The sequence below is a fragment of the Pseudophryne corroboree genome, chromosome 8 (genome assembly GCF_028390025.1).
Source record: "Pseudophryne corroboree isolate aPseCor3 chromosome 8, aPseCor3.hap2, whole genome shotgun sequence".
In the NCBI taxonomy this organism is placed as follows: domain Eukaryota; kingdom Metazoa; phylum Chordata; class Amphibia; order Anura; family Myobatrachidae; genus Pseudophryne; species Pseudophryne corroboree.
The window spans coordinates 398,493,819-398,513,949 of record NC_086451.1 but is presented as its reverse complement, the minus strand read 5'-3'; the positions used below and the strand labels follow the sequence as shown (position 1 = coordinate 398,513,949).

At 46.4% G+C, this 20,131-nt stretch overlaps 1 protein-coding gene across 1 annotated transcript in view; it reads left to right on the top strand.

Annotated features, from left to right (window-relative positions):
* Nucleotides 1-281: 281 nt before the first annotated feature.
* The window catches only part of LOC134949279 (cytochrome P450 2C15-like), a 53,826-nt gene continuing 33,976 nt past the window's right edge, over nucleotides 282-20,131 (top strand). Inside the window, exon 1 of the mRNA XM_063937774.1 lies at nucleotides 282-688. Coding sequence (XP_063793844.1) covers nucleotides 515-688 — 174 coding nt within the window. The 5' untranslated portion in view covers nucleotides 282-514. The remainder of the gene's footprint in view (nucleotides 689-20,131) is intronic.

Here is a 20,131-nt window from a genome sequence, read left to right as displayed (position 1 = left end):
GAAAGTTAGCAATTTGGCAAAACCATGTGCACTGCAGGAGGGGTAGATATAACATGTGTAGAGAGAGTTAGATTTGGGTGGGGTGTGTTCAATCTGCAATCTAATTTGCAGTGTAAAAATAAAGCAGCCTGTATTTACCCTGCACAGAAACAAAATAACCCACCCAAATCTAACTCTCTCTGCACATGATATATCTGCTTCCCCTGCAGTGCACATGGTTTTGCCCAATTGCTAACTTTCTTGCTGCTGCGATCAACTCAGAATGAGGGCCACAGCCCATTATATTGTTGTGTAATCCTAGGTTGACAGAAACTTGTGGGGGAGGGGTTTTCCCAGCTATACATGAACTGAAACGCAGAACAAGAGCTGAGCCTCAAACACGGAACAAGAGCTTAAACACATGACAAGTGCTGATTCTGATACGTGAGATTGTGTTCCAGATTGCTAACACATACAGCTGTTTGCAAGTCAAAGTCTAAATCAGGTCTCAGTTTGTCTCTGTAACAAGGCAGATATGGAGGTGCCTGGGTTTGGAACACTGATTCTGATCTTCAGTATAACAATATTGTTTACTCTCTGGGTGAGAAAGAGACGGAAATCCGGGACCCCTCCTGGTCCACGCCCCCTCCCTCTCCTGGGAAACATCCTGCAGATTGATTTCAAGAACATAGTGAAGGAGTTTGTACAGGTCAGTTATTCCACTCTGTTAAGAAACAGGCCAGCAATATAATGCATACCTCCCAACATGACCCTCTCCAGGAGGGACACAATGCTCTGCTTCTGCACTTTTCTCCTAATTCATGATTGCTGGCACCTGTTTTGAACAGGTTAATGGATAAGAAAGGTGTTTCAGCACAGGTGACGGCAATCATACATTAAGAGGGAAGTCCAGGAGCAGAGCATTCTGTCCCTCCTGGAGAGGGTCATGTTGGGAGGTATGATAATGTCTCCACCTTTTTTAGGATAATCTAACAGGATCACATATTGATACATTCTTAGCACAATATAGTACAAGTTACACTAGCATTTTTATTCTAATAAACGGAGTAGTTTTAAATTGATAAATTGTCAAAATGCTGCATGAATAATACGTTTCAAATATATTATTGTTTTAGAATGCTGGTCAGAAATTTCCATCTATCTGACACTGCCCTCATCAATTGATTCTCCTATTCCCCATCCTGAAAACCTTCATTGTTGTGTTCTTTGCAAATCAACAAATAAGTAGATAAAGTTATATTTCTCTAACGTCCTAAGTGGATGCTGGGGACTCCGTAAGGACCATGGGGAATAGCGGCTCCGCAGGAGACTGGGCACAACTAAAGAAAGCTTTAGGACTACCTGGTGTGCACTGGCTCCTCCCTCTATGACCCTCCTCCAGACCTCAGTTAGAATTTTGTGCCCGGCCGAGCTGGATGCACACTAGGGGCTCTCCTGAGCTCTTGGAAAAAGAAAGTATATTTTAGGTTTTTTATTTTCAGTGAGATCTGCTGGCAACAGACTCACTGCTACGTGGGACTAAGGGGAGAGAAGCGAACCTACCTGCTTGCAGCTAGCTTGGGCTTCTAGGCTACTGGACACCATTAGCTCCAGAGGGATCGAATACAGGCCCAGCCTCGGTCGTCCGGTCCCGGAGCCGCGCCGCCGTCCCCCTTACAGAGCCAGAAGCAAGAAGACGTTCCTGGAAATCGGCGGCTGAAGACTTCGGTCTTCATCAAGGTAGCGCACAGCACTGCAGCTGTGCGCCATTGCTCCCCATGCACACCTCACACTCCGGTCACTGATGGGTGCAGGGCGCTGGGGGGTGCGCCCTGGGCTGCAATAAGAGTACCTTGCTGGCAAATAACACATAATATAGTCATAAAGACTATATATGTGTAAAATACCCCTGCCAAATATACAGATAAAAAAGCGGGAGAAGTCCGCCGAAAAATGGACGGGTCTATCTCCCTCAGCACACTGGCGCCATTTTCTCTCACAGCTCCGCTGAAAGGATCGCTCCCCAGGCTCTCCCCTGCAGTTTCCAGACTACATAGGGTAAAAAAGAGGGGGGGCACTAAATGTAGGCGCATTTCTGTAATAATAATAGCAGCTATAGGGAAAAGATCACTGTGGGTAGTGTGAATTCCTGTATATATAGCGCTCTGGTGTGTGCTGGCATACTCTCTCTCTGTCTCCCCAAAGGGCTTTGTGGGGTCCTGTCCTCAGTCAGAGCATTCCCTGTGTGTGTACGGTGTGTCGGTACGGCTGTGTCGACATGTTTGATGAGGAGGCTTATGTGGAGGCGGAGCAGGTGCCGATAAATGTGATGTCACCCCCTGCGGGGTCGACACCTGAGTGGATGGTCATGTGGAAGGAATTACATGATAGTGTCGACTCCTTACATAAAAGGTTTGACGACATAACAGATGGGGGACAGCCGGCTTCTCAGCTCGTGCCTGCCCAGGCGTCTCAAAAGCCATCAGGGGCTCTAAAACGCCCGCTACCTCAGATGGCAGACACAGATGTCGACACGGATACCGACTCCAGTGTCGATGACGAGGAGACTAGTGTACATTCCAATAGAGCCACCCGTTATATGATTGCGGCAATTAAAAATGTCTTGCACATTTCTGATATTACCCCAGGTACCACAAAAAAAGGGTATAATGTTTGGGGAGAAAAAACTACCAGTGGTTTTTCCCCCATCTGATGAATTAAATGAAGTGTGTGCAGAAGCGTGGGCTTCCCCCGATAAGAAACTGGTAATTTCTAAAAAGTTACTAATGGCGTACCCTTTCCCGCCAGAGGACAGATTATGCTGGGAGACATCCCCTAGGGTGGATAAAGCGCTCACACGTCTATCAAAGAAGGTGGCACTACCGTCTCCGGACATGGCCGCCCTAAAGGAACCTGCTGATAGGAAGCAGGAGTCTATCCTGTAGTCTGTTTATACACACTCAGGCATTATACTGAGACCAGCTATTGCTTCAGCATGGATGTGCAGTGCTGCAGCTGCGTGGTCAGATTCCCTGTCAGAAAATATTGATACCTTAGACAGGGACACTATGGCCCTCATTCCGAGTTGATCGCTCGTTCTTTTTCATCGCATCGCAGTGAAAATCCGCTTAGTACGCATGCGCAATGTTCGCACTGCGACTGCGCCAAGTTATTTTGCTATGAAGAAAGTATTTTTACTCACGGCTTTTTCTTTGCTCCGGCGATCGTAGTGTGATTGACAGGAAATGGGTGTTACTGGGCGGAAACACGGCGTTTTAGGGGCGTGTGGCTGAAAACGCTACCGTTTCCGGAAAAAACGCAGGAGTGGCCGGAGAAACGGGGGAGTGGTTGGGCGAACGCTGGGTGTGTTTGTGACGTCAAACCAGGAACGACAGGCACTGAACTGATCGCACAGGCAGAGTAAGTGTGGAGCTACTCTAAAACTGCTAAGTAGTTTGTGATCGCAATATTGCGAATACATCGGTCGCAATTTTAAGAAGCTAAGATACACTCCCAGTAGGCGTAGGCTTAGCGTGTGTAACTCTGCTAAATTCACCTTGCGACCGATCAACTCGGAATGAGGGCCAATATTGCTAACCATAGAGCATATAAAAGACGCAGTCTTATACATGAGAGATGCACAGAGGGATATTTGCCGGCTGGCATCTAGAATAAATGCAATGTCCGTTTCTGCCAGGAGGGGTTTATGGACTAGGCAGTGGACAGGGGATGCAGATTCTAAAAGGCACATGGAAGTTTTACCTTACAAGGGTGAGGAGTTGTTTGGGGATGGTCTCTCGGACCTAGTTTCCACAGCGACAGATGGGAAATCAGCATTTTTACCCCATGTTCCCTCACAGCCAAAGAAAGCACCGTATTATCAGGTACAGTCCTTTCGGCCCCAGAAAGGCAAGCGGGTTAGAGGCGCGTCATTTCTGCCCAGAGGCAGAGGTAGAGGGAAAAAGCTGCAAAATACAGCCAGTTCCCAGGAACAAAAAGTCCTCCCCCGCTTCCTCTAAATCTACAGCATGATGCTGGGGCTCCACTGGCGGAGCCAGGTGCGGTGGGGGCCCGTCTCAAGTACTTCAGCGATCAGTGGGCTTGCTCACGGGTGGATCCCTGGATTCTACAAGTGGTATCTCAGGGATACAAGCTGGAATTCGAGACGTCTCCCCCTCGCCGTTTCCTCAAATCTGCCTTACCAACGACTCCCTTGGACAGGGAGTCAGTGCTAGAGGCAATTCACAAGCTGTATTCGCAGCAGGTGATAGTCAAGGTACCCCTCCTTCAACAAGGAAGGGGTTACTATTCCACAATGTTTGTGGTACCGAAACCGGACGGTTCGGTGAGACCCATTTTAAATTTGAAATCCTTGAACACGTGTATAAAAAGATTCAAGTTCAAGATGGAATCGCTCAGGGCGGTTATTTCAAGCCTGGAGGAAGGGGATTACATGGTATCACTGGACATCAAGGATGCTTACCTGCATGTCCCCATTTACCCTCCTCACCAGGAGTACCTCAGATTTGTGGTACAGGACTGTCATTACCAATTCCAGACGTTGCCGTTTGGTCTGTCCACGGCACCGAGGGTATTTACCAAGGTAATGGCCGAAATGATGATACTGCTTCGAATAAAGGGAGTTATAATTAGCCCGTACTTGGACGATCTCCTTATAAAGGCGAGGTCCAGGGAACAGTTGTTGATCGGAGTAGCACTAGCTCGGGAAGTGCTACAACAGCGCGGCTGGATCCTGAATATTCCAAAGTCGCAGCTGTTTCCTGCAACGCGTCTATTGTTCCTGGGGATGGTTCTGGACACAGAACAGAAAAAGGTGTTTCTCCCGCAGGAGAAGGCCAAGGAGTTGTCATCGCTAGTCAGAGACCTCCTAAAGCCAAAACAGGTGTTAGTACACCACTGCACGCGAGTCCTGGGAAAGATGGTAGCTTCCTACGAAGCAATTCCATTCGGAAGGTTCCATGCAAGGATCTTTCAGTGGGATCTGTTGGACAAGTGGTCCGGATCGCATCTTAAGATGCATCGGATGATAACCCTGTCTGCAAGGACCAGGGTGTCTCTACTGTGGTGGCTGCAGAGTGCTCATCTTCTGGAGGGCCGCAGATTCGGCATACAGGACTGGGTCCTGGTGACCACGGATGCCATCCTTCGAGGCTGGGGAGGAGTCACACAGGGAAGAAATTTCCAAGGACTATGGTCAAGCCAGGAGATGTCCTGGAACTAAGGCCCATTTACAATGCCCTAAGTCAGGCAAGACCCCTGCTTCACAGCCAGCAGGTACTGATCCAGTCAGACAACATCACGGCGGTCGCCCATGTAAACCTACAGGGCGGCACGAGAAGCAGGATGGCGATGGCAGAAGCCACAAGGATTCTCCGATGGGCGGAAAATCATGTGTTAGCACTGTCAGCAGTGTTCATTCCGTGAGTGGACAACTGGGAAGCAGACTTCCTCAGCAGGCACGACCTCCACCCGGGAGAGTGGGGACTTCATCCAGAAGTCTTCCGGCTGATTGCAAACCGTTGGGAAAGGCCACAGGTGGACATGATGGCGTCCCGCCTCAACAAAAATTTAAAAAACTATTGCGCCAGGTCAAGGGACCCTCAGGCGATAGCGGTGGACGCTCTAGTGACACCTTGGGTGTACCAGTTGGTTTATGTGTTCCCTTCTCTTCCTCTCATACCCAAGGTACTGAGGATAATAAGAAGGAGAAGAGTAAGAACTATACTCATTGTTCCGGATTGGCCAAGAAGAGCTTGGTACCCAGAACTTGAAGAAATGATCTCAGAGGACCCATGGCCTCTACCGCTCAGACAGGACCTGCTGCAGCAAGGACCCTGTCTGTTCCAAGACTTACCGTGGCTGCGTTGGATGGCATGGCGGTTGAACACCGGATCCTAAAGGAAAAGGGCATTCCGGAGGAAGTAATTCCTACGCTGATCAAAGCCAGAAAGGATGTGACCGCAAAACATTATCACCGCATATGGCGGAAATATGTTGCTTGGTGTGAGGCCAAGAAGGCCCCAATGGAGGAATTTCAACTGGGTCGATTCCTGCACTTCCTATAGTCAGGGTGACTATGGGCCTCAAATTGGGTTCCATTAAGGTCCAGATTTCGGCTCTGTCGATTTTCTTCCAAAAAGAACTGGCTTCACTGCCTGAAGTTCAGACTTTTGTTAAAGGAGTGTTACATATTCAGCCTCCTTTTGTGCCTCCTGTGGCACCTTGGGATCTCAATGTGTTGTTGGATTTCCTAAAGTCGTATTGGTTTGAGCCACTTAAAACCGTGGAGCTAAAGTATCTCACGTGGAAAGTGGTCATGCTGTTGGCCTTGGCCTTGGCCTCGGCCAGGCGCGTGTCAGAATTGGCGGCTTTGTCATGTAAAAGCCCTTATCTGATTTTCCATATGGATAGGGCGGAATTGAGGACTCGTTCCCAATTGCTGCCTAAGGTGGTATCAGCTTTTCATTTGAACCAACCTATTGTGGTGCCTGCGGCTACTAGGGACTTAGAGGATTCCAAGTTGCTGGACGTAGTCAGGGCCCTGAAAATTTATGTTTCCAGGATGGCTAGTGTCAGGAAAACTGACTCGCTATTTATCCTGTATGCACCCAACAAGCTGGGTGCTCCTGCTTCAAAGCAGACTATTGCTAGCTGGATCTGTAGCACGATTCAGCTTGCACATTCTGCGGCTGGACTGCCGCATCCTAGATCAGTGAAAGCCCATTCCACGAGGAAGGTGGGCTCTTCTTGGGCGGCTGCCCGAGGGGTCTCGGCTTTACAACTTTGCCGAGCAGCTACTTGGTCGTGGTCAAACACATTTGCAAGATTCTACAAGTTTGACACCCTGACTGAGGAGGACCTAGAGTTCGCTCATTCGGTGCTGCAGAGTCATCCGCACTCTCCCGCCCGTTTGGGAGCTTTGGTATAATCCCCATGGTCCTTACGGAGTCCCCAGCATCCACTTAGGACGTTAGAGAAAATAAGATTTTACTCACCGGTAAATCTATTTCTCGTAGTCCGTAGTGGATGCTGGGCGCCCATCCCAAGTGCGGATTGTCTGCAATACTTGTATATAGTTATTGTTTAACTAAAGGGTTGTTGTTGAGAGCCATCTGTTGAGAGGCTCAGTTATATTTCATACTGTTAACTGGGTATAGTATCACGAGTTGCACGGTGTGATTGGTGTGGCTGGTATGAGTCTTACCCGGGATTCCAAATCCTTCCTTATTGTGTCAGCTCTTCCGGGCACAGTATCCTAACTGAGGTCTGGAGGAGGGTCATAGAGGGAGGAGCTAGTGCACACCAGGTAGTCCTAAAGCTTTCTTTAGTTGTGCCCTGTCTCCTGCGGAGCCGCTATTCCCCATGGTCCTTACGGAGTCCCCAGCATCCACTACGGACTACAAGAAATAGATTTACCGGTGAGTAAAATCTTATTATATGCCAGCTCACTAAAGAAAAATTGGCGTGGTATATTTTGTTGACATTAGTCATGCTGACATGAGTATGTCAACATGGTTGCAATGTACATGCTTGGTATATCGACATCAACCTCATCGACATATATCATGAAATTATGAAATCTCAACATAATTACAATGTAGACAAGACGTCCCTGGTAACCCGATATAACATATCTGGCAGCTCCAGCAAGGTCTTCCAGGTCTGGGGGGGATATCCTGATGACTTCTAGTGTCCTGCAGTGGGTATTGTAAACCTTATCCCCTGCCCCCACCCCTAATCCTCCTCATAGTGCCTAACCACCCCATCTGCAGTCTAAAGGGGTATACACACGTAGCGAGTTTTGCTTAATTTCTAAGCAATCTGACTAGATTGCTTAGAAATTAAGCATGGATCTTGCTGTGTGTATGACCCATAGTGATAGCGTCGCTATCGCTGGCTCAGATCTTGACTGCATGCAGTCAAGCTCTGGTCAGATCACTAGGCTGTCATTGAGCCTTGCGGTCTAATAAGGATTGGGCTAGCACACATCACAGCGTGTGGACAGACACCCACTGTGATGTGTGCTAAGGCTACATCGGGCTCAGCACACATCGTGCTGAGCCCAAATTGGTACATGTGTACCCCATACTTGCCTACTCTCCTCCTGGAATGGCCGGGAGGCTCACGAAAATCGGGTGACCATCCTAGCCCAACGGAAGAGCAGGCAAGTCTCTTGATTTCTGTGGCCCCCCTGCCAGGCTGCCCACTTAGTGAGTAAAGTGGGTGGTCCGGGCAGTCCTCATAGCCACACCCCCTGCAGTATAAAGCCAGTAATATCAGCATTATACAGCTGGGGCATGGCTTAAATGATGCAATACAGCAACCACACCCCCACCCCACCTCCACCCCACCCCTGTTCTGCATGTGCCCCGCCCCCTTTGCTCATCACTGTCCTGCCTCACCCCCTGCTTAGCCAACCTGGCTGCTCTCTCCTGGAGAGAGCAGCCATAAAGTCAGTGAGTATGGTGTACGCCCCTTAAACATAACCCTCACCCAAGTGCATGGTTTACCAACCACGATCTTCAAGGCACACTTGAGCCCCTTTCAGACATGCAGCTAAATACCGGGTTTTTGCAGATGAACACGCATCAACATGGGATTTCTGCATGTGTGAAAGGACACAATCCCGAATGGGTTTAGTATGATTTACCGACGGACACATACCGAAGGTCGTAATCCCGACAGCTATTGGCCTACATTTAAAATACTGACACAGTCAAAATACCATCATTCATTATGCCGACATGTTGAATATGCCGACATAGTCATTTGTAATGCCAACATGTCAAAATACAGACAGTGTTCTGGGGCAGGGGTTGTCAATGTCTACACAGGTCGACACCATCTAAGTGTAACGTGTCCCCTCGCATGGCTTGCTGAGCTTGGCACACTATTATATTCCCCCTCCAGGTCCACTGGGATGCGAAAGTATGAACAAGTCTTTTTGGGGGCAAAAATTCCTTAAAAATGCCTGTCGGAAATTTGACATGTCGACATTTCAGATGTCTGTATTCTGACTGTCGGCATTTTGAACATGTTGGCATAATGAATGTCCGTATTTTGGCCTTGTTGGTATTTTTACTCTCGGTCAATGGGTGTTAGGATTAAGACCAACAGTATTGTGTCCGTCTGTAAATCAACTACTATCCTCCCCCCCGAACTAAGTCCCAGGTCCCTGACCCTGCTATTTTGATTTAAACATCTGTGCTCAAACATGGATATCACTACGCCCTGGACTCAGGGGCGCCAGAAAGTTTTGAGGTTGGGGGGGTGCATAAAACCACATATTGATGCTCCCCCCAATTCCCACCACCAGTGCGGGGAGTGCTTACCTCCGATACCTGTGGTGACTTGTCCTTTAAAAAAAGTGAGACTATTAGTGAGCCTTGAGGACCAAGGTTGGGAAACACTACCCTAGTTCCTAACCCTAGCCTTCCCCTGCCACAGCCAACACCTAACCCTCAGGTCACAGCAGAAGGTTGACGATTCACATGCCCGCATTCTACAGATGCCAACATGTTAAGTATTTAAGTACTTTTCAGCCTGACAGTGATATAATTGCCTTTCTCTTTATTCATGCTTGGTTTCCAATCATAATAACATGAGATCAGCTGAATGTTATTAATTTATTTGAATGTGCCTTTAGCTCCAATAGTTAATTGAACCAAGGTTGTTGGCAAATAACTAGGAAATGTAAAAATCTTCATGACACTGTGAAAAGAATTTGTCAGGGATGTGTGAAAACTGTGTTTGCACAACCTGAACAGAATTACCTACTTCTGGAATACATATTAAAGGCTGGCTTATAGCTGGCTTTATCATTCTGTGGCTGAATTAAACCAGGTGAAAAACCTGAAGTCCGCAAGCCACAGAACCTGTGTAAATCATATGAGTTCTGGTTTAAAGTAGAGATGAGCGGGTTTGAATCTCAGAGATCAGAAACCCCTGAACTTCACGATCCGAGCCAGGAACCAAGCCCAGATTGGGACTTCCCACCAGACTCCGATCACAGAACGAGGCAAAACTTCATCATCCCGCTGTCAGATTCTCGCTGGTCTTGGATTCTATATAAGGAGCCGTGTGTCACCTACATTTTCACTTCGGACATGGAGAGTGAGGGAGACAGACCTCTGTCTGTCTGTGGGTGGTGGCGTACAGGGGTGCTGCTGACCTGTACTCTTATGGGGTGGTGTTCTGTGATGGTGTACTGTGCTGTTAGGGGTGCTGCTGTCCTGTGCTGTTCTGGGGTGGTGTCCTGTGTTTGTGTACAGTGCTGTTAGGGGTGCTGCTGTCCTGTGCTATACATGGTTGCTGTTCTGGGGAGTCTTGTGCTGTTTGGGGTGCTGTACAGGGAAGCTGCAGACCTGTGCTGTATAGGGGCACTGTTCTGTGTGCTGTAAAAATACTGGGGTGTTGTAAAAATAAAGAAGACTTGACCTGTCCTGTATGCTGTAAAAATACAGCAATGTTGTAAAAATAAAGGAACACTGGCCCTGTCTTGTATGCTGTAAAATACAGAGGTGCTATGAAAATATAAGGGTGCTGTGACCCTGCCCTGTATGCTGTAAAAATACAGGTGTGTTGTAAAAATAAAGAAACACTGGCCCTGTCCTGTATGCTGTAAAATATAGGGGTGCTGTGAAAATACAGGGGTACTGTGTCCCTGTCCTGTATGCTGTAAAAATACAGGGGTGTTGGGGACACTGGCCCTCTCCTGTATGCTATAAAAATACAGGGGTGCTGTGTCCCTGTCCTGTATGCTGTAAAAATACAGGGATGTTGTAAAACTAAAGGAACACTGGCCCTGTCCTGTCTGCTGTAAAATACAGGTAATACAGGAGTGCTGTGTCCCTATCCTGTATGCTGTAAAAACTTCCAGTTCCTAGTACTAGTACTGAAGCTGCTGCTGCCACCAGTCATAACATTGATGATGCAATTCCATCAACGTCGTCTGCTAAGGCCGATGCCCAATGTCATAGAGGGCATGTAAAATCCAAGAAGCAAAAATTAAGAACAAAAAAAAAATATCTGATGAGAAACGTAAAATTGTCAATATGCCATTCAAGACACGAAGTGGCAAGAAAAAGGCTAAGGCCTTGGCCTATGTTCATGACTGATGATTCAGCTTCTCATGAAAATGAAAGCCCTCCTCTTTTTTGAAAAAATTAAAGCTTGTTAAAGCACAGGAAAAAACAACTGTGCATTCAGAGATATCACAAATCCCCACGTAGAGTCCAAGCGTGTCCACGGTTGCGATGTATAGGTCTCACCTTCAATACACTGTATGGGAAGAGGAGGCTCCTACCAAAATTTGCATGCCCCCTGCAAGTGCTGGGAGGAGCACCACCAGTCCAGTTGCTGATATTGAGATTGAGGATGTCACTGTAGAAGTAATCCAGGATGAGGAGGATATTGGTGTAGCTGGCGCTGAGGAGGACGTTGACGATGAGGAATCTGAATGTGATGTGATGTGGTGTGTTTGAATAAGACACCAGTGGAGACAGTTTTTGGCCATAGGATGAAAAACCCCATTGTCATGCCTGGGCAAAATGGCAAAAAAGCCACCTCTTCGGTGTGGAATTATTTCTCTGTGAGGATGAGTATGTAAACCAGGGGTCAAGGAACTTTTTTTTACCTTTTATCCCAAAATATATTTAGATGCGCCGACGTTACCCCCTTGATTTGGAAGGAGGAAATTACATATTATTGTGCATATATACTGGCTATCACTGTGTAGATGGCATTTCTGAGATACTATGTATGTGAGTATATATATATATATATATATATATATATATATATATATATATATGTATATATGTATTATTATTTTCGGCAATTATTTTTTGCCAATGAATGGGTTAATTAACACTTTCTCCCCAAAACACCAGAATTAATGTAAGAAAGATGGATGAGGGGGTAAGGGGAAGGGGGATACGACTTTTAGGAGACAGATGGTCAGTGGAAATTTACCACTGTTCTGTGTGTGGGTTGGCGGGCTGCGGGCGTGACGACAGGACAGCACAGGTCAGGCGGGCATGAGGGAGCGCGGTGTGATGTCAGCACGTCACACCACGGTCAGGAACACAGCCATGGCGGCCAGGAGCACAGGGCAGGCAGGAGGGAGCGCAGTGGGATGTCAGCATGTCACATTGCAAGCTGGACGGGGCTGTGTCTCGGCAGCATGACCATCCATTACCCCCAGTAATTTCATTTTCACCCCTGTTCCCAGAACACTGATGTAAACACTGAAGGGGATGAGGAATCCGAGGATGAGGATGACGTCTTGCCTCTGTAGAGCCAGTTTGTGCAAGGAGAGATTAATTGCTTCTTTTTTGGTGTCGGGCCCAAACAAACCAATAATTTCAGCCCCAGTCGTGTGGTAGACCCTGTCGCTGAAATGATTGGTTTGTTAAAGTGTGCATGTACTGTTTATGCAATATAAGGGTGGGTGGGAGGGCCCAAGGACAATTCCATCTTGCACGACTTTTCTTTGTCTGCCCAGACCAGGGGTGCTGCCCCAGTGCCATTTAAGTCAAGGGGTGTTGCTGCCTGTCTGCAGTACTGTGTAATTCTCCAGGGGTGCTGCCTATGCTGTATAAGTGCAGGCGTGTTGCCTATCTGCTGTATAAATCCAGAGTAGGTGCCGTATAATTCCAGAGGTGCCCTGTCTGAACCCACTCATATCTAGTAGATATATCTTCTAGTGTGCACTGTGTACTCTGCATTAGAGAGAGATTCTTCTAAATTATTTCATGTTAGGGACTCAAATTAATTGCTCCAATTGGTTAACCTTAATTTTGATTTATTAATGTTCCACATTTTGAGATTATTTACAAGATGTGCATTTGTTGTACACTGTTCTTTTTCTGTATTTTGTAAATGTTTTCTACTTAATAATTGTACAATGTAAGCGCTGTTTAGAGTTATCACAAGACCTTGCGGTGGTAGAAAAACAGAGTTTAAGTGATCTTGCATTACATCAGCTTTCCATTGCACTACAGCAATAGATGGGCCATCAGCTCCTGTGAGGCACAAACAGTTACTGAATAAGGGCCCAGTATAGAGTCTCATGGTTGCTTACAGTCAGGAAGCTGTCTGGCTTTCCAGGCTGAGGCATGCTGGTGGCACAGAGGTTAGCATTGCTTCTTTCCACATTCCTACGTGTAATATGAAATGAGTTTGGACTAGAGTGGTAAACTCCACTAAGGCAGAAGTTCAGTAACAAAAAATTCACTGCACAGTCCTGGTTACTGTACCGAACCAACAGGAACTCAAAATGCCTGATCCGAGGCTGCAGTGCGGGCTCACGAGGGGCTGCTAAAAAATCTAAGGGGCAGATTTATTTTAAAATAAAATATGAATAACAAAAACAAGACACACAGGTATGCTCACATGCGTGTAATTAGGAGCTGCGAAAAATCAAATAAGGCATCTGCCACAAAATATGTAAATAAAAATGCAATAAAAAAATGGAAAAAAAGAAACCCACAAGATTTTCACAAAATAAGTCTCCAGACTCCGTAGAGGGGAAAATATCCTATCTTGACCCTGTGGTATACACAAGTTTATTTGCATCCCAGCATTAAATCTGAGTTTATCATAATCCCTGAAAATGGAGAAGAGGGTACAAATTCAAAGGCTTTGGCCCCTAATTTTTCAGTTTGTCCAGTAATGTGGTAATTATATATTTGCTTGGATGAAGTCCTTTCTGTTCCACACGAAGACAGGAGTGGAGGTGGAAGCCTGTGTGTTGCTCCTGATTGCGTATGCCTATCTAATATTTAATCACCTTCTTGACACTGTCCTCTTCCTCTTGCATCTACTCATAATGTGAAAAGTCATCAAATAAGGAGGTGGTATGTTTGTAGCTAGCTATGATTCAGAGAACTTGGCAAGCTTTTTCCAGGGGGACCACCTGTCACTGAAATGATGGGTTTATTAAACTGTGCATGTATTGTTTAACCAAAATAAGGGTGGGTGTGAGGGCCCAAGGACAATTCCATCTTGCACCTCTCTTTTTTTTCTTTGCATTATGTGCTCTTTGGGGCCTAGTTTTTAAAACTGCCATCCTGTCTGCCACTGCAGTGCCACTCCTAGATAGGCCACGTGTGTGTGCCACCCAATTGTGAGGCTTAGCTTAGTCATCCAGTGACCTCAGTTCAACCTTTTGGCTTAAAAACAATATTGTGAGGTGTTCAGAATATACTGGAAATAAGTGGAAATTAATGTTATTGAGGTTAATAATACTGTATGAACAAAAAAAATATCTGTGATTTTAGCTGTTTTTATGTTTTTTATAAAAAAATAATCTAGATCCAAAACCAAACCCGAAAAAGTGACTGGTGCACATCTCTAATTAAAACAAAGGGATAGTATTAAAAGCCTAAATAAAAGAAACCTGAAGCAAATGAACTAGGGTCCCGATTCAGACCTGATCGCTGCTGTGCATTTTTGCAGCAGTCTGCGATCAGATAGCCACCGCCCATAGAGAGTGAAAACCCACCCCGTGAAAGTGTGCGAATGCATGAGTATGTCATGCAAAAACTTTTTTCCATCTGTTAATGCGTTCACAGCTCTCACTCATTTTTGAATTATTTTTCCAGTCTGTGCGTAGCCCAATACTCCTACACAGTGGCGTCAGAACGTTTTTACATTGGGGGGAGCCAAGATATAATTTATTTTTTGTGCCCCTAAATATCTAAATGTCACCCCCTCTGTGTTATACCTCATAACAAAAATCGAGAGAGACATGGTGTCATGTTTAAACGCAGAAAGGGGAATCACAAATTATATGGGATCTAAGGTGTGGTGATTACCTGCAGAAATAATCACCAATAATGTTTTCAAGTGACTATATATATAATTTTGTATTCTTTCAGCTTAGATGTGATAAAATGGCTGACAGGTGATGTCCTGCCTTTGACCTCCATGCATCTAGGCTGTGGGAGATCTACAGACCCTAAACTTAGGGATGAAAGCAATGTCCAGACCAGAGGTTATAAATAATGATAAGAGGGAGATGTCAGGGAAATCACAATTTCTCCTGTGAGCTGACCTCAGAGTTTTATACTGTCCAAAATATAAATTATCAGTGGTCTGGGACCCTGACATGACATTGTAAAAGGGGATTGCATTTCTACATCAAAAGCATGTATTCAAAGCAGATATTGCCAAGCTCTGGACCTTGAGGTCTGATAATCCCAATTAGTTTATTATGTAAACAGGGGGGCTCTGTAAACAGACCAAGGAAGATGTGACACACAGGTCACAGACCTCACTCCCTTTGAAAGAGATTCATACAGTTACCAAGCACCAAGAGTATGTAAAAATGGTGTATGTATGTAAAAATGGTGTATGTCCAGCAGGGAAGTGGTTAAAAATTCCAACGGGGGGGGGGGGGGGGGGGGGACCTGCAGCAAGATGAGGGCTATATCTGTCCCTCTCACTGGGACAGAGAGTGCATCTCTTGAAGACTCAACTATATGTTGGAGATGACCAGGCTATTCTGTGAAACGCCCCCACAACAGAACCACCTAGGTTCATTTGAGTAAGTGAGTTAGGTTTTTATTTCTTTTCATTTGTTGAGATTGCTGTACTCTGTGTGTTTTTAAAATATTCTTAATAATCTTTGTAACACCTTTTTGTAACTAAAACTCTGAAGTATTCTTGAAATTAATTATCTAATTTTTAGGTCTGATCCTGTAATATTTATGAACCAATTCCTCATGAGGCCCATGTCTACCTACTTTTCTAAGTATTGCAGGCAGTGTGTGTGTGACAGGTAGAAGCAAAGACTACTATGCGTTTAGATGCTAAATCCCTCTTGCTGGTGGCAGCTAAGGTGTTTGATTAATCCTGTTTGTCAAAAGTGACACCCACGTCGCATGTGGCAATTCTCAGATTGGCTTATTTGTAGAATTGGCAGGCAGCGTTGTGACACATGGCAAGAGAGACATGGCGAGAGAAAGAGAGACATAGCGATAGAGAGAGACATGGAGAGAGAGAGAGATGGGAAGAGAGAGAGACACATGGAGAGAGAGAGATACATGGAGAGAGAGAGAGATACATGGAAAGATGGGGAGAGAGAGACCTTGAGAGAGAGAGGTATATCATCACCAGAATGTGTCCCTAGGAGAGCGGTTACCTGGAGGTCTCCAGGAGGAGGTTGCATTATCTCTCCAGCCAGGCAGCAGTTCTGCAGGATCTCTGGTGGGTTCCCAGGCCAACACTCACATGTAGGCAGTAGTGCAGCAAGAATTTGGTGGACGTGGGAGGAAGGGAGGATAGGCAGTGACAAGGCGGCTGATGCAGGATGGTGTAAGGCAGGGCGTAACTAGAACTTTGTCATTTATATAGAAAAATCTTTATAGGGACTCCCTTGCCCCCTGCCATTGTTATTTCAATGCCCCTTAGCGGAGCAGGAGAGAGTGAGAAAGGCAAAGGGGGTATCAAGGGTAGAGAGAAAGAGAGAGGGGTCAGAGAGAGAGAGAGAGAGAGAGAGAGGATTTTATGGAAAAAGAGGGAATAAGCAAAAGAGGGAGAGACATTGTCACAGAGAAAGAGAGAGAGAGAGAGAGAGTGCCAGGGAGAGAGAGACAATGTCAGGAAGAAAGTGAGGGAGAGAGTGTCAGGAAGAGAGCGAGGGAGATGATGTCAAAGAGAGAGAGTGTAGGGTTGGGACCAAGAGACAGTGTCAGGAAAAAAGAGGATACGGAGAGTGGCAGAGGGACAGAGAAGGGGGACAGCCAGAGATACACTACCTAACTAGTCACTCATCCCCGCAGCTGTTCTTCACAGTGGGTGGTCTGGGGAGGCTGATGACGCAATCCATGCTGAATCACATCATCATAGTCCTAGCTCCGCTATTCAATGGCGCTAATCAGGGCACTGAATAGCAGGGGTGAGGCCGTGATGATGCAATTTGGTACCCATGCCCCACGAACTGTCCACCTCCAATGAAACCATGCCCCCTGTAATGCTGACCCAGCTAACCCATCCCGCATGGGCCAGAAAGTCTGCAGTGGTGCCTGATGATCAGGACCCTGATGCTGGAGGTGATCCCACTTAGAAGGTGGTGCAGAATATCCAGCATGGACCAGAGGAGCTCCGGGTGAGTGGGATCCCCCCCTACCTGTTTGCAGATGGCTTGCCAGGAGACCCGGAGCAAAGAACAGGGACAGTACAGGCATCAGCAAGGACAGCCTCGCCTGATGAGGACCCGACCCTGGGCTAGTACTGTCACTACTGTGGAGTGTGAGCATCAGAGGAGCTACCACAATGCAGAGCTACTGTGTGGGGGAGTAGGTGGCACAATGGAGGTGTGCGGGACCATTGAGGATGAGGAAGCACGAAGTGCAGCAGCGGTATTTCACGTGACCTGACTGTCTGCTGCTTCTCTAGTGCAAATGATAGGCGCCTCTCTCATCTTTGCAGGGGGTGAGCTGCCCATTTACCCACCCATTCCGATGCCCCTGCTACTACAGTACAATAGAATTAGGCTGATCGGGGCCTGAGCTGAAGTCACACACCCTCCCTGATTCCGATTGGGAATGCCTGTCATTTTCCTGACACTCCCAGAAAATGGCCAGTTACCATCCACAAATGTCCTCTTCCTGTCAATCACCTTGCTTAAGCCTTGTGATCGAAGGTTTCGCACCATTCTCTCGCTGTTTGGCATCGCACCTGCACATTGTGGTGCATACGCATGCGCAGCCATTCAATAAACCACTGCTGTGCGATTTCGCACAGCAGCGATCAGGTCTAAATCAGACCCTAAGTTTTAAACATGACAACTCCGTTACAACATTTTTACATACAGTACTGTATATATACCCATATTTCTGTAAAGGCGCTGAGTGCCACTATTGTCCTTTTTTTGTGTTTTTCAAATTTTCTGGTACAGTACAAAAAACTATGGGGTTGCATCAATTCAAAGCGTTGTTAATAGCGCTGGGAATTAGGTCCCGGAGGTATTAATTTGTCCTCATCGCTAGTCAAGTGATGCATATTCTCACGCCTTAAGCCAGATGATTAGTCGTGAGAACTGGTATTCTCCGATTTACAGTATGTGCCTTCTGCAATGCTGTTTGTACTGCGCTAAAGGCAGAAAACACCATTGCAGCGCTAGTTTAGTCTGATTTTCTTATTGCAACATCAGGATGGTTGCAAGAAGAAATCATCTGGTCATGCTTGCCCTTTTGAATAGCTGTGGGACCTCCATCCTGGTGCTATTAACATTGCTTTTAACTGAATCGACCCCTGTGTTTGTTAACCAATGTAACATAATAACATGTTATCAGGTGTCTTACCCCTTTGCTAAACTTGCACTGATGAACACAAATACTTGATTGGCTGGAATGAGATACTGCAAAGCACTTTGGTGCTAAGCCTGTAACAGTAGACCTGTCACCAATACGGGTGTGGTATTGAAAGTCGACAGTAACTAGGTCGACAATGTCTAGGTCGACCACTATTGGTCGACAGTAACTAGGTCGACAGGGTCAAAAGGTCGACAGGGTCAAAAGGTCGACATGTTCTAGGTCGACAGGTCAAAAGGTCGACATGAGTTTTTAATGTTATTTTGGTGTCGTTTTCTTCGTAGAGTGACCGGGAACCCCAATTAGTTCACCGCGTCCCCTCACATGGCTCGCTTCGCTCGCCATGCTTCGGGCATGGTGCCTTCGCTCCGCTACCGCTTCGCTCGGCACAGATTACCGTTCCAATCGTAGTCCACGTGGATCGTTAAGTATGAAAAGGTTCAAAAAAAGAAAAAAATTGTGAAAAACTCATGTCGACCTTTTGACCTGTCGACCTAGAACATGTCGACCTTTTGACCCTTTCGACCTTTTGACCCTGTCGACCTAGTTACTGTCGACCAATGGTGGTCGACCTAGACATTGTCGACCTAGTTACTGTCGACTTTCAGTCCGGATCCCCACCAATACATAGTGCACTTGTTGAGGACATATTGTGGAAACAACATGCTCATAGAAATACTGTATAACCAATTTTTTTTCCAGGTGTTCCAGATTCCTCCCACAATCCAAAAATATAATGATAGATAAATTGGATACCGACAAAAAAATAACCGTAGTGTGTATGTGTGTTTGCACGTGGTAGGGAATATAGGGGGTCATTCCGACCTGTTCGCTCGCTGCAGTTTCTCGCAACGCAGCGATCGGTTCAGAACAGCACATGCGTCGGCACCGCAGTGTGCTGGTGCATGGCAGTCGTCGCTGCCTAGCGATCGGCTCTGAGACAGAGGCGGTTGCTGGGTGGGAGGGGGCTGAGCGGCGGCGTTTAGAAGGCCGCTTTGCGATGCTTTTGTATTTGTAGGGGGGGGGGGCACTGACATGCACCGACATATATGGTGTCCCCCTGCATGTCTGGGAAAATGATCGTAGCTGTGCGCCTGACATGCGGGGGGGACCTAACCCTGTGCTGGGAGTCTCCCCGCATGTCTGAAGACTGATCGTAGGTGTGCTAAATTTCTCACATCTACAATCAGGTCTGAATTAGGCCCTTTGTTTTGAATGTGGAACACAGGTGTCAATAAAATACAAGAGTATATACAAAAAAGAGTAAAATCACAGTACTAATCTGCAATGTATGCAAACGGCATCCATGAAGATAATCAGTAGAATCACACAAAAAAACAATGCAAAAATACAAGGAATCCAAGATGGAAAAAAAAAGAGACTGTGACAAAATGAGCATAAAAAATTATGAAGCTTCTCACACCCCTTTGGTAATATCAACGCATTTCGGTCCGTGAGATTTGGTGCACACCAGATCTTAATGTTTTAAAGATACCTTTATGGGAGTGCATATCACCATCATGCTGTGAGTTTTGGAGTATGACCACACCAGTTTAAAAGAAACCATTATGTTCTTATATCCACATTGGTGGTCATTCCGAGTTGTTCGCTCGCTAGCTGTTTTTAGCAGCCGTGCAAACTCTATGCTGCCGCCCACTGGGAGTGTATTTTAGCTTAGCAGAAGAGCGAACGAAAGGATCGCAGAGCGGCTGCAAAGTTTTTTTGTGCAGTTTTAGAGTAGCTCTAAACCAACTCAGTGCTTGCGATGACTTCAGACTGTTCAGTTCCTGTTTTGACGTCACAAACACGCC